This window comes from Sceloporus occidentalis, unplaced genomic scaffold, assembly GCF_023333645.1.
Source record: "Sceloporus occidentalis isolate IW3139 unplaced genomic scaffold, rSceOcc1.0.p SCAF_5, whole genome shotgun sequence".
NCBI lineage: Eukaryota > Metazoa > Chordata > Lepidosauria > Squamata > Phrynosomatidae > Sceloporus > Sceloporus occidentalis.
In genome coordinates, this window is record NW_028316985.1 from 98,879,408 (window position 1) to 98,892,632 (window position 13,225).

General features: G+C 40.7%; 1 protein-coding gene across 2 annotated transcripts in view; it reads right to left on the minus strand.

Annotated features, from left to right (window-relative positions):
* Window positions 1-1,968: 1,968 nt before the first annotated feature.
* MRPS35 (mitochondrial ribosomal protein S35) overlaps window positions 1,969-13,225 on the minus strand; it is a 40,903-nt gene continuing 29,646 nt past the window's right edge. For both annotated transcript variants that reach the window (XM_089524857.1, XM_089524858.1), the window contains 3 exons: window positions 10,369-10,478; window positions 8,210-8,279; window positions 1,969-2,713 (listed from right to left, as the gene is read on the minus strand). In XM_089524857.1, coding sequence (XP_089380983.1) covers window positions 2,438-2,713; window positions 8,210-8,279; window positions 10,369-10,478 — 456 coding nt within the window. In that variant the 3' untranslated portion in view covers window positions 1,969-2,437. The remainder of the gene's footprint in view (window positions 2,714-8,209; window positions 8,280-10,368; window positions 10,479-13,225) is intronic.

The window sequence follows — 13,225 nt, forward strand, 5'->3', positions numbered from 1 at the left end:
ATCTCATACATTTTGAGGTGATTTGTCCTCCTTTGTAGTTTGGACATCTGGTCACCCTGGCCTCCTCCATCTTAGGCACTGAGTGGGTTGGTGCTATGACGAAAGACTAAGTCAGAATAATAGAGGTGGTGGTTTCTGGAGGGAGGAGTTGACGCAGCCTCAAAGGCATCAAGCTTTGGATGGGGGAGGCTTGGGCTGGCCCAGAAACATGGGAACCAAGGAAAGAAGGGACGTGTGCTACCTGCACCACCAACTGCTCCCTTGGGTCCTAGATCACATTGGAAAAGGGGGGGGGGGGAGAAAACCTCCCACCCAAGCCCACTTCATGCATGAGTTGGATGGAGGAGGATCTAATTTGCCTGTATTCAGTGACCTTCCATCCTTCACGTAAGGGTCCCTAAATGCACATGTGGAGCATCTTTAGGAAGTGATGCACTGGAGGATGCACTTCTCTGCCCCTCTCCAGGAGCCGGGGTGGGTGGAGAAGGGATTGGGGCCTCCTCTATGAGGCCTGCCTCCTTCCCTCTTCCCAGGATGAGGGGGGAAGGTTTGTACCATCCTTGATTAATGTGACACCCGAGCCTGTCCTACCCTTCCTTTCTCTTTGTCCTGCTCCTGGTCCACGATGATGAGCCTACCATGATTTCTTCCTGACAACCCAAATGTAGGACACTAGCCATCCTCCTCATCCAGGGCACCTGCCACTGAAGTCTCATTGTTCCTAATGGCAGTGCAGCCACGTGCAAACACCATTGGGGACAACAGAACTCGAGCATCCAGACATTTTGATATCCATGGGTGTGTGTGTGGAACGGATCCCCCACAGATAACATCTTATTCGTTTCAGTTTATGGTGACCCTATGAACAAGACACCTGTGAGTCTTGGTCATCAACAGCCCTGCTCAGATCTTACAAAAGCTTCTTTTGATTGGATTAATCCATCTGTGATGTGGCTTGTTCTACTTCCCTCAGCTTCATCAAGCAATACTGTTATCTCTTGCATCATGTGATCTCACAATGTTTAGAGCAATGGTTCCCAACCTGTGAGTCGGGACCCCTTTGGGGGTCAAATGACCCTTTCACAGGGGTCACTTAAGACCATTGGAAAACACATATTTGCATGTAGCAATAAAATAATGTTATGGTTGGGGGTCACCACAACATGAGAAACTGTATTAAAGGGTCGCGTCATTAGGAAGGTTGGGAACCACTGGTTTAGAGTATGATAGTCTTAGTTTAGTCGCTTTAGCCTCTAGTATACTATATTTGTTCTAGTACCCATTTCTTTGAATTTTTGACAACCTTGCCAACACATATTTCAACCATTCTTCAACTGCTTCTTCAATGTTAATTGGGGAGTCTAGAATGTTAAGTAACATAGTAATAAAAAATATTGAATTAATAATTTGACAAATTACCTAATGGGTTTATGCCAAACTGTGGTATGAGACAAAGGTATCCAACAAAGTAGGATGTCAGCTGGGAACATTTATGCAAGGCTGATATTTTTCACAGTAATCCTGTGCTTCGGACAGATAGTTCTATCCTTAAATCACAGATTTTTCCTTAATCTTAAAAATGTTTGGGATTAATAGGATAGCAGATGCAGATGGTTTCTACCCTTTCTTTAACTGGCAAACAAATGCTTCATATAAACAGTGTAGTATTTCTGCAGTCAATGTTGAAACCCTAGGAATCCCATTCTGAATCCCATCCTAAATAGCTTAAGTTTCACCTTCAAAAATATTCTGAGCCTCAAATACAACACATTTGACTTTATGCATTGCTTTGACTGCTTAGAGAAAATGAACTGTTTTACAATGTCTACCAGCTACAGCAACTGAAACAGAGGATTTTGCTAGTTACTCAAGTACTTTTAGTTTTTCTGGCCTAGCTATTATGTTCCTATATCCTGATAGGAACCAGAAAAACAGAATAAAAACTCATGCAAAAGTAATGGCAACAAGTAATAATAATAAGTTTTATTTATAGACCGCTATTCCGCAATGATCATAGCGGTGTACAGTAAAAAAGTACTTAAAGATACCTACCAGGTAACAGAAAATTTACCGCACAGATAATGGAAAGCCCCCTCTCCCCATCATCTTTGCCTTTGCATAAATATTTTGCTCAAATACTGGTTGAAAAGGTATGGAAACCTATATCAAGGTAGCTGAATATTTGCAGAGATAATGCAATCTCTAGAACTCCCAGCTACTAGACAACAGAATACTTTCTAACTGTACTCAAGATAGTTACTTTTCTGGCAAATGATACTTTGAAAGGAATGTAGCATAATCACTTGTGTTAAGAAACTGAAAGTATGAAGCTCAGCATTAAGATTAAACTGGATACTGCTGTAAATTTTATTATGTACATTTTTGTGGGTACATCTGCATATGTACATGTACATATCCAACTCCACATGAAATAGTTCTACGAGCTATTAATATTTAGTAGTTTTTTGACAGAGTTCTTATACTGAAAAAGGTTCTTCTCATTTTCTCCTTCATTTCTCAATGCAACTATTGAGTTTTTATAAGACAGAATGATCTCTGAGGCAAGAAGCTCCTCTCTGCTGACTTCTTCAGCTTTTTCAACTGATCTTATTCGGAGCAATGTGTCCAAAGCATTCTTTTCAGATGCACTGTTCTCCCAGACATACTCTTCCATGTCAGCCTCTGTCTTGTCTTTTTCCCACTGTTCTGTTTTCTGAAAGACAGGCAATACTTTAGACAGATGATAGATAGATAGATAGATAGATAGATAGATAGATAGATAGATAGACTAATGGGAAGGTAAGGTCATGCTATTCTAGTGTTCTAGAACACTAGTTTCCAAACTGTGTTCAGAGGAACCATGGTGTTCCTTGGAAAAACAATAGAGGTTCCTCAATAAGGTCCATAATGGCAGACAGGCCTTTTTGAATGACAGTTTGATCACTGCTATTAATTGCATATACTCATGTATTCATCTTTTCCTGTGAAGCACAACTACAGGGTATGTTGTAGGGTAGTGCTTCTTGAGCTATCTGATGTGACCAACAATTTGTTTCCCCAGTGTTGTTTGTTTCTTTCCTGGTAGCTTTCTAGGGACCAACCCCATTCCACATACCACATTTAAGTAGCACTGTTTTAGAGCATACTCAATTTGTTCAGAGGCATTGAGGCTCCCAAAGTATGATTTATGCTTTGCATGAATTGACTTCAATGGATACAGTTTTTCAATCATTTTTCAACTTGATTCTGGTAAGATTAGTGTAGTAATGTAACATGAAACACACATTTTAAATAAATTGTTAAAAACATCCTGATTGCAATTTTAATTAAACTGAATTCAAGTTTTAGCTTATTAATGGTTAACATAACACGGTAACACTTTCCCAGCCTCCCAATAATTTGTTAAAAAAAAAAACCTGAAAAAGAACAGAATAATGTAATTAAATTTTCCTTACAAATTCTTAGCTTCATCCTACCTTTCAAAAGCCCAGCCTCAAATAGCTATGTCTTACAACTCTCCTGAAATGTGTATAAACTCTGATTGTGGTGAATCATCAGTAAGGAAGGAGTTCAACAACTGGAATGTGGCAGAGTTTTGTTTCTCAGAATTAAGCAGGAATTACAAATGTAGTTTCTAACAGGTTACATATGTCAATTAGTATACTGATGTATAGGACAGTGTGGTTCTCAACTTCTGGGGTCATGGATTGTTTTGAGCATGGTGGTAACTATGGATCCCCTCCACCTGAAAAGAAGTACTTGAACACAGGAAGGAAACTGAAAGGGAAAACATTTTTCTCATCCACAGACCCCCTGGAGTTCCACAGACCATGCTTAAGAATTCCCGATACAAGCCTTACAGTGCTGTACATGAGAGGATATCCACAATGCTGTACCCATTCATGTTTTCATGAAGAATGATTGCCATAGTTAGCAATCTCTCAACATTTTTTTCCCAGTTTTGCCACTAGGTGGCAGCAAACTTTCAGCATTTAAAATTTTGAGGTCTAGAAAAATTAGTGCTTGCTTATACCGGGCATCCCAGAAGTACAAACTGGAATTTATTTATACTAAAACAAAAATAATTCTTGTATCATAATTATTATTTCAATTACAAGCTCACTGGAGCAATGTCTTCTTACATTTTATTTTGATGTGTTTTATTTTAATGTATCCACAGAGGGGTTGGATGGACAGATGGAACAAAGACATAAATGGGTTCTTCTAATAATCTGGATAAACATGTTGCCCTGTTTATCACCCTCAAAGGTCTTGTGTGAATGAATAAAAATGTTGTTGCCCTGTTTATTTCCTTCCTTCTTGTGTGAACAAAGTACGAGACTTTGCAGATGCTACATAGCTTTTTGGCTGAATATATGGTCCAACAATAGGCTAATTCATTCACAAATGTTTACATAGAAATTTATGTAAATGAAGACATTTCCCATTTGATTTTAGAGGAATCAAGCCATTGTCTCGATTAAGTAAGGGTGATCACCTACAGCTTTTTTGGACAGAGAGCCCTGAAATCCGCCATGTTTAAGCAGTATGTAATACGGTACAAAGCAAACCAAGGAGCCATGAGTAAGTTGTGTAAGATGCTTTTTCAAACAGGGCTGTTGAGGGAGGTATTGTGGATATAATAACAGAATGGCCAGGAGGATGGATGTCATAAAAAGGTGACAAATCATGACTAGTCTATCCCATCAAAAATATGCATTACTGGATAAAGAGAGTACATGCTTCTCAGAATCTCTTGCCAGAAAGGAGTAGAATCAGGCCCAGAATGTGACTATGTACTGTATTTTCCGGTGTATAAGACGACTTGGCGTATAAGACGACCCCCAACTTTTCCAGTTAAAATATAGAGTTTGGGATATACTCGCCATATAAGACTACCCCTCTTCCAAATAATTTTTTAAAAAAAACTCAGATTTGATTTCAAAATGGTAATTTTAATTCAAATGCTTATGGCATGCAGGTACTTAGCAAGAAAACTTGTTGTATACAAAGCCTGCTTGGATTGGACAGCTCTCCCTGCCTGCCCAGCCCTCCCTGTCTCCAGATTTTCTTCTACCATACTTGTACAGCAGTTGCCACATACGGAGGGGATGTGGCTGCGGCTGTTTTTGAGCTCCCCCTACCATATGCGACAACCACAGATTCTCCAGTCTGGCTCAGAAGTTTCAGCACCTGCCCTATAAGACGACACCCGGCGTATAAGACCCCTGTCTTTTGAGAAGATTTTCCTGGGTTAAAAAGTAGTCTTATACGCCAGAAAATACTGTACTTTTTTGAGAAATGCACCATCTGTTCAACTCATCCTTACAAAGTTTCTTGAGAGAATTACCTTATTCAGTTTTTGGTAGTGATCTGTCTCTTTTTGAAATGATGCTTGAACAGGTGGTGGGTACTCAGCTCCCAGCACACTTGGATGAAACTGATTATCTTCTCTACTGTTTCAAATGGATGTGGGGAATTAAATTGTTTTTGGTTTCTCATATGGATGACCGGCTATGACAGAATTGTGTGACTTCAGTGGCTTTTCTGAATTCTTCCTTTGAGGTGTCCAGCACCATCAACCATTGTATCCTTGTGAAGTGTCTCACTGGCCTGGGAACTGCAGACAGTATATCACAACTGGTCCATTCCGAGCTGGCAAACAACTTTCACAGGGTTTCAGAAATCAAAATTTCTGTTCTATCTATGGCACTCTATTGTTCTTTTATTCATAGGGTTTTAAAGCATTGCTAGATCAGAGGTGTAATCTGGGCCACTACCTTGTATCTCAAATTAGCAGACCAAGTAACTTTTAAAAGGCCAGAAGCATTACCATGGGGCACTAGCCCTAATTTTTTTTTCTCCTAGTGATATTTAACTAAGTGAAGTCAATTAAAAGTCTGAAGCAAGGTGTCACCAGTATAACACTTGTAATGACAATCAGTTTACTTCTTTTTATCTAACTCTGATGAGCACTGAACCCAACTGGCACAAGGAACTTCTAACAGACTGGATGAGGACTAATTAAATGAGACTCAGTCCTAGCGAGACAGTGGTTTGGTAATGCAACAAAGGTGATCTGGAATTTGTTTTCTGTTTGTTTTGGATAAAACCGAACTTCTCAGGTTTGGTTATACAGTGCTACCTCGGGTTACGAAATTAATTCGTTCCGCAGCGCCGTTCGTAACCCGATACATTTCGCAACCCGAAAAGGCTTTCCGTTAGCGCTGGAAAGCCGCTAGCCGCGCTTCGCATTTAAATTTCGCGCCGAAATGAATTTCGTAACCCGAAAAATCTTTCGTTACCCGGAACAGTTTTTTCCAATCTAACTTTTTCGTACCCCGGAAAATTCGTATCCCGGGGTACCACTGTACAGTAGATTGCCAACTGGCCATCAATGTCTTGAACTGCCTTTCACAAATTCCAGCCCTAGCAATGCCCATTCTTGATAAAACTAAGTATTTCCACAATTATCTATACTTTTGGAATGAAAAAACTGATTGCTGAATTGTGTTGTGCACTGTGGCTTTAATGTTCTGAAAGACTGTTCCTACTAGCCCATTTTTTTAAAAAAGCTTCCAAAAAAGCCATTGATGATCTGGTCACAGATCTCTCATTGTCTTGCACTATTTGACCACAATTTACCCCAAGGCCACACAATGAGTTTCACAGCTAATCAAGGACCTGAGCCCTAACGTTGGTCTCCTATTCTATAACATCTATTAAAAATACTTTTTGTCCCACTAAGCTATTTAAATATATTCTGCTAGGTTGCCCCTACTCCAAAATTAAAAATTTGCACATTTAAAGCTTCCAGAATGTATGAAAGTAGTTCCCTTCTGAGGGATCACCTCTGATCATGGAAAAATTCCAATGTGTTGTAGCAGGCCATGAATTTTTCATTGAAATCAAAGACAATTACAACTGATGAGGCCATTAAGTATTCATGTGGAAGTTGAAAGGTAATAAAAGGGCATGAGACTTGTGTGTATTCAATACACACCAAGCACTCACACAGTAATATCATATGGCCAAGTCTTCCATCACTAAGTAATGCTAGAGCCCAGGACAGATGTGTTCATCTGGAATTAATGACCCCGAGTGTTGAGCTTCCTGCACTTAGAATCAGTGTATGGATAACTACAAAAAAGTAGATGCCAGTGAAGGGAAATTTTGCCTCTTACAGAAAATATTTGTATCTATATACATAGCAAGATAGGCAACAGCTAAGAACTCCTTAGTTGGAGAAAGTGCAATTAAAGCAGTTCTCATTACCTGCAGCAGTGATTGTGAACATTGTTTTTATGCACACTAATACTAATCCCTTCAATGAGAATATTAGTAATGGCAGACAAACCTCACTAGATGTTTGGCACTGGTAGGTAGCCTGTCTTCCTCTGTTGGGTATATTTTACGTGTGCATTTTAGGGCAGACGCTCAGTTTAGATAGGATGACTGACAGGATCTCATGCCAACTGTTTAACTCATCATAACTAAGGCTAGCACTGTTACCTTCAAAAGGAAGAACTAACATATCTATTCTTAATTTTGAAAAATCAGCTTTCTATATAGTCAGAAACATGGATCTGTATTGCTCAGTCTTCTTTCTTTAAAGAATAAAAATAGATCTGTTATGACTGTAGTATTAGTGCTTTTTGATAAGTGTTTTGAAAAGATGATATCCTCTTTCAGTATAGATAAGCCATGATTTATGAGAAAAAAATTAAGCAAAAAAAATGTTACACAACAAAGGGGCTCTACAGACCGCCCCAATAGAACGGCATCCCACTGTCCCTTTCAATGCTGGATTGTAGCTATAGCAACCGCACACCATGTCCCAGATCTGGCACTTTGCCGTCTCTAAAAAAAATGGCAAAATGCTGCTGCTTTTGGAGCTGGCAAAAATTCACCTTTGCCACTGCGGCAGCATTTTCCAGCACTCCTTTTGGCATGCGCCATCTGTACGCTGCACTACAGGAGCGCTGTAATGTCACCTGCCGTGTGGTCGGTCAGCGTGATGGCAGCTTGGGGGTGGAATCGGGGCATGTGTTGTGCAGCTGCCATGCTCCCACTCCACTGCTACACCGGCCTTTTGGTCAGTCTGTTTAACTCCTTAAGTTAAGCTTTGCTGTTTGTTTTTACAGTGCATATTGTACTGAGTTTGTAACTTACAACGTTAAGAGTTTTATTAAAAAGAAAAAACACGTACCCATGATTCATGAAATAGAACTGTTAGGAGATACACTGCATAGTCATAATTTTGTCTTCTTAAAGGGCACCTGAAAGAAAAGGAAAAAACAAAAATAAATATAAGGTATACTTTCAAATATTTAGAGCTTTTGAGTAGTGGAATTGAAAGTTGAGAATTAGCAGCTTGAAGAACCATAGGATTTTGCCTTGTTATATAGTCGGCCCTTCTTATACATGGATTTTTTATACACAGATTCAAGCATTCACGGTTTGAAGATGTTCAAAAAAAGTATAAATTTCAAATATCAAACCTTGATTTTCCATGTTTTATAAGGGATACCATTTCGCTATGTCATTATATTTAATGGGACTTGAGCATCCATGGATTTTGTTATCCACAAGGGATCTTGGAACCAAACCCCAGCGTATAACAAGGGTCCACTGTACAAACAGGCTTCCCAGAGTTTTAGATCTGCACTTCAAGTGGTTCACAGTAAACATTACTTGTCAAAATACATCACATTTGAGAGGGCAGGGAGGATTTTTTTTACCAAGTACAGCGCACCCGCTCCATATGCAGGTGCGCCATGCACAGCTTCCGGTTTACACAGAAGCCGTGCTGCAATCAATTGAATGGCGTGTGTGCACACCGCGCTGCTGTGAGCACAATCCCCATTCTACTGAATGGGGCTTGAACCTACGTGGTATTTGTCTTATGCGGGGGGGATGGATCTGCGCATAAGGCAAGGCTCCACTGTATTAATATAGTAATATAGTGAAAAGAAATAAAAAGGAAGTTGTTCAGTCATAATCATAATCTGAACCATTATATAAGTTAAATGGCACAGCTAAAAAGTTTACATCATACAAAAGTTAAAAATTAAATTATCAATAACATTAAAAGTAGTTAAAATATAACTCTTAGAAAGAAGAACAAATAAAAACCACACAGGACATAAATGTTGTGAGCAGTAATGTCTCGAAGACCTGCCAAAGGTATCCATCTGCCTATGAAAGGACACAGCATCAGCCATCAGTCAAATCTCTCTTACAAAGGGAGTTGCAAAGGCTGTGAGCAGGCACTCTTCCCACTAGATGTATCTGTGAGGATGGCTGGACAGAAAGATGGACCTCCCCCAAAGATTTAAAGACATGGGAGGCTCATATGGGGAGGTAGTTTTTCAGATAACCTGGATCAGAGCCATATACAGCTTTCTAGGTCATAACCAGCACTGACTTGAGACCAGAAATAAAAGCACAGCCAGAAGAACTGTTTCAACTAGATGCTTTTGTACTCCCTGTAGCCAGCTCTGGTTTACAATCTGGCATCACTTTGAAACAGCTGAAGTTTACAAACACAGAGAGTGTGTTACAGTAATACAAACGGCATGCTACTAAGCCATTTGCTGTTGTTATTGTTGTGTGTCTCCAAGTCATTTTTTACTTATGATGACTCTGGGCAAATTTCTTCAGAGAGGGGTTGCCATTGCCATCCTCTGAGGCTGAGAGAGTGTGACTTGCCCATGGCCACCCAGTGGGTGTATATAGCTGAGTGGGGAATAAAACCCTGAGCTCCAGAGACGTAGTCCAACACTCAAACCACTACACCACACTGGTTCTCTAACCCAGACAAATAAGGACTAATTAGGACATACTGTACATTGTTTTGGCCACATCAGAATCCAAATGTCATGGTAACTGAACACCTTCAAATTAGGACGCAATGGTGCTGGATAGACGGGCCCTATGGGGCACCGTCGTGACGTGCGAGGGGCAACACTTCCAAACATGACTTGCCCCTCGCACGTGACAAGGGCGTCAAAATGGCGGCGCCCTGTACATACGGGCGCCACCATTTTGACGTGACGAACACATAGTGTCTGCACGTCCTGGTGCCTTTGTGATGCCGCAAGTGCGCCATTGGTGCCTTGCAGCACCATAACGGCGCTGCAGAAAGAACCTGCTTTTTGCGGGTTCTTATTGCTGTGCGAGGGGGGCTGTGCAGTTTGTCCGCTGCGGCTCCCTCGTGCAGCAAACCAGGGCAGCAGCAGATTTGGATGACCTGTATCCCACCAATATTTTTTAAAGTTACAGAAGTTGTTGGAAATCAAGAGAGATGGTTATTAGCAGCTGAGACCTTAACTATCCACATTAGACAATTTTCTCATATTACAATACCTGTCTGTTGTAATGGTAAGGGTATCTGTGCCCTTGCTGTACCTCTCTCCTAAAAGTTTAATGAGCTTCTTCTTCGCATGGTCATCCAAGTTGAGGCTTGAAAGCTTAATCTGGAGAGAAACCAGTCTCTTAGCAGGTTTGATATCACAATCAATGCTATGTAAGCATATAAGACAACTTGTTGCCTTCATAGATGGCGAAGACTTCATGCACTAACACACATATAGAATCAAGTTGTTCATGAAATCATATCAAGTGAATTTCTCCCTCAAAGAACAAGAGTCACCATTAAGGCACAGCATTCAAGAGGAATGGGAGATGTAGAGCCTGCCATACACTTAATGATAGAAGATGGTTAGCTGGGGCGGGTGAATGGAGTTCAACACAGAGGAGTTCTATTGCCTTCCACTGTCATGTGTATAGCACAGGGTGGAGAAACTGTTACAGAAAAACAGAGCTTGATGACATCCCAATGGCAGCTAAATCTCAAAATAACTACTCCCAACAGTTTCAAGTAAATATAAAACAATATTAAGAACACAATATTTAATATTTTTGGACACACTACAGTTAATTGGCCAGAAAGTGAAAGCACATAATCCATGGTTATTTTCTGGAACCTATGATTATTATCTGTAAATGCTGATACACTGCAAAATTGTACCTCCAGCCCAAGGACATGGTCCAGAATACTGTGGCCAGTGGCATCAAAAAAGCCATTGAAAAATATTAAGGAGCAGAGTCATAATTCATATTTCCTTCTCCTCAATATTACTTGCCTCAAACCTGGACCAGAACACAGATTGGAACAGACCAAGTCAATTAGTTTAATCCAAGCACAGATGCCACTGAGATGCCGCCATAATCTTGAACACCTTGCCTACAATATAGTCATGTGTGACACCAGTTTTCTTCAAATCTGTTTATTGTCCAAACCAGAGAGCCACAGCATTGAAAAGGTGTCTCAGATGTGATTGCTTCTATGGCTTATCATGATACACCTGTCATAAATGGGGGTTCCCTCTTCCCCATTCATATGAGCACTTATCCCAAAAAACAAAGAGTTAAGCTGGGGGAGGGTACATGCTAATGAGGTTGACATCACATTCTAATGAAGGGTTACATCACAACTGATGAAATGCCCATCTGACCAATCACTTGAGTAAGACCAGGAAGTTCGAGAAACTTCCAATCAGATGTTTTAAAAGGCCTCTGGAGACCATGCATTTTGAGTCCTTTTTGTTCTATCCTGACAGTGGATCCCCAGGATGCTGGTCGAGGTAGGTGATGGAGACAAGGATCCAGTGACATCAAGGACTACAAATCCCATCTAATTGTGAATAGCTTAGAAATATGTGTTAGAGCATCTAGGCCTCTCTGGTTTTTTTAACTCTGGCTTGTCAAAAATAGGAGAAAAAAACAAAAAATAGGTATACTATATATCACTAAGCACGAATGTTAAGAATAAAGGGATGCTACAAAAATTCTTAACCAATATATATATATAAATGAACAATTCTAAATAAACATGAAATGATGATGTAATAATTGATATAGGATGAGTGGGAAAAGATGGTCCAAGAGCCCAGGAAATCAATGATCTGCTGTGGGTTAAGAGCCAGAACAGATAGGCTGTTTGGTCCCAGGAACCATCACAACACCATTCCATAGTTTCCTGAGAGCTTTGACAAAATTAGTTGCTTCTGTAAAATCTCCCATAGCATTACATGCTACTATAAAATCTCCCATAGCATCAAACTATCCTTCCAACTCCTGACATTTACAGAAAACAACCAATCTAATGGGACCTCCACTTCTGCAGATAGCAACAGGAAACATGAAATCATCAGAAAGGGGTTCTACTATGACAAAGGAGTGCTCCCCCACCCCAATATGTAGGCAGGTTACAGACCGCCATTAAAGTATGCACCCCCTAACCCTAGCACGGCCGCCGCCATGACGGCATCACAAACGTTTGCCGCTTCCCCGCAGCCTGCAAAGCGGCGGATCAGGGCCTTGGAGGCTGCCGGTCTGGCAGCTGAGGCCCTGATACAGCAGGGAAAGGGGCGGGTGCAGGCCACCGCTTTTCGGCGGTCTGTAACCCGCTGTAGACTGCTTCCATCAAATCCTGAAGCAAAGGCAAGAATGAGAGTATGCTCTGCTCTATTGTATTGGGAAGCCATGCAACCAAATTCCTAGGGTTTTCCAGGACCATCTCTACTGGAATGATAGGGAAAGCCCGATGTTAGTAAGGTGGATGGTACACCAATAGTAACAGAAGGCTTCACAGTCAATTCTAATGCAGAACCGTTTCTAGGTGAACATGATGTGGCTTCCATTGATTGTACCAACTCTCCCCACCTGTCCAGCCTGGAGCAGTGTCATACAGAGTTCAGAAGCAAAGCTAAGTCAGGTCTGCCCATCCATCTAGAATCCGATTACCATTTAGTTTCCTCATGAACAATTACATCATGGATTAGTATAGTACTATTATGAACCAACCCAGCATTCCCCAGCAGCATCCTCATGTTCAAACAAATAAACCAGTTCTGTTAGGCATCTCCTTAGGCTAGACTTATGGAAGTTGGAATCAGAATTGGTAGACCCATATTTCCACCATTCTTACATGTTATCTTTTAGTCAGGTTTTACAAGGCCATACAAAGGCCTATGAGCTGTACTGTTAAATCAGAGTAGCAATTTTATTCAGCCAAGTGTCAGGCTGCTCAAACAGGAATTTTTGGAGAACATATCTGCAGCCTTCTTAAAGCAAGAAAACCTGCTCTGAATATCAAAACTGAGGTTATGCTGTTTTAGGCTACACAGCACTACTACAGAGCATTCCAATTATGAACTAC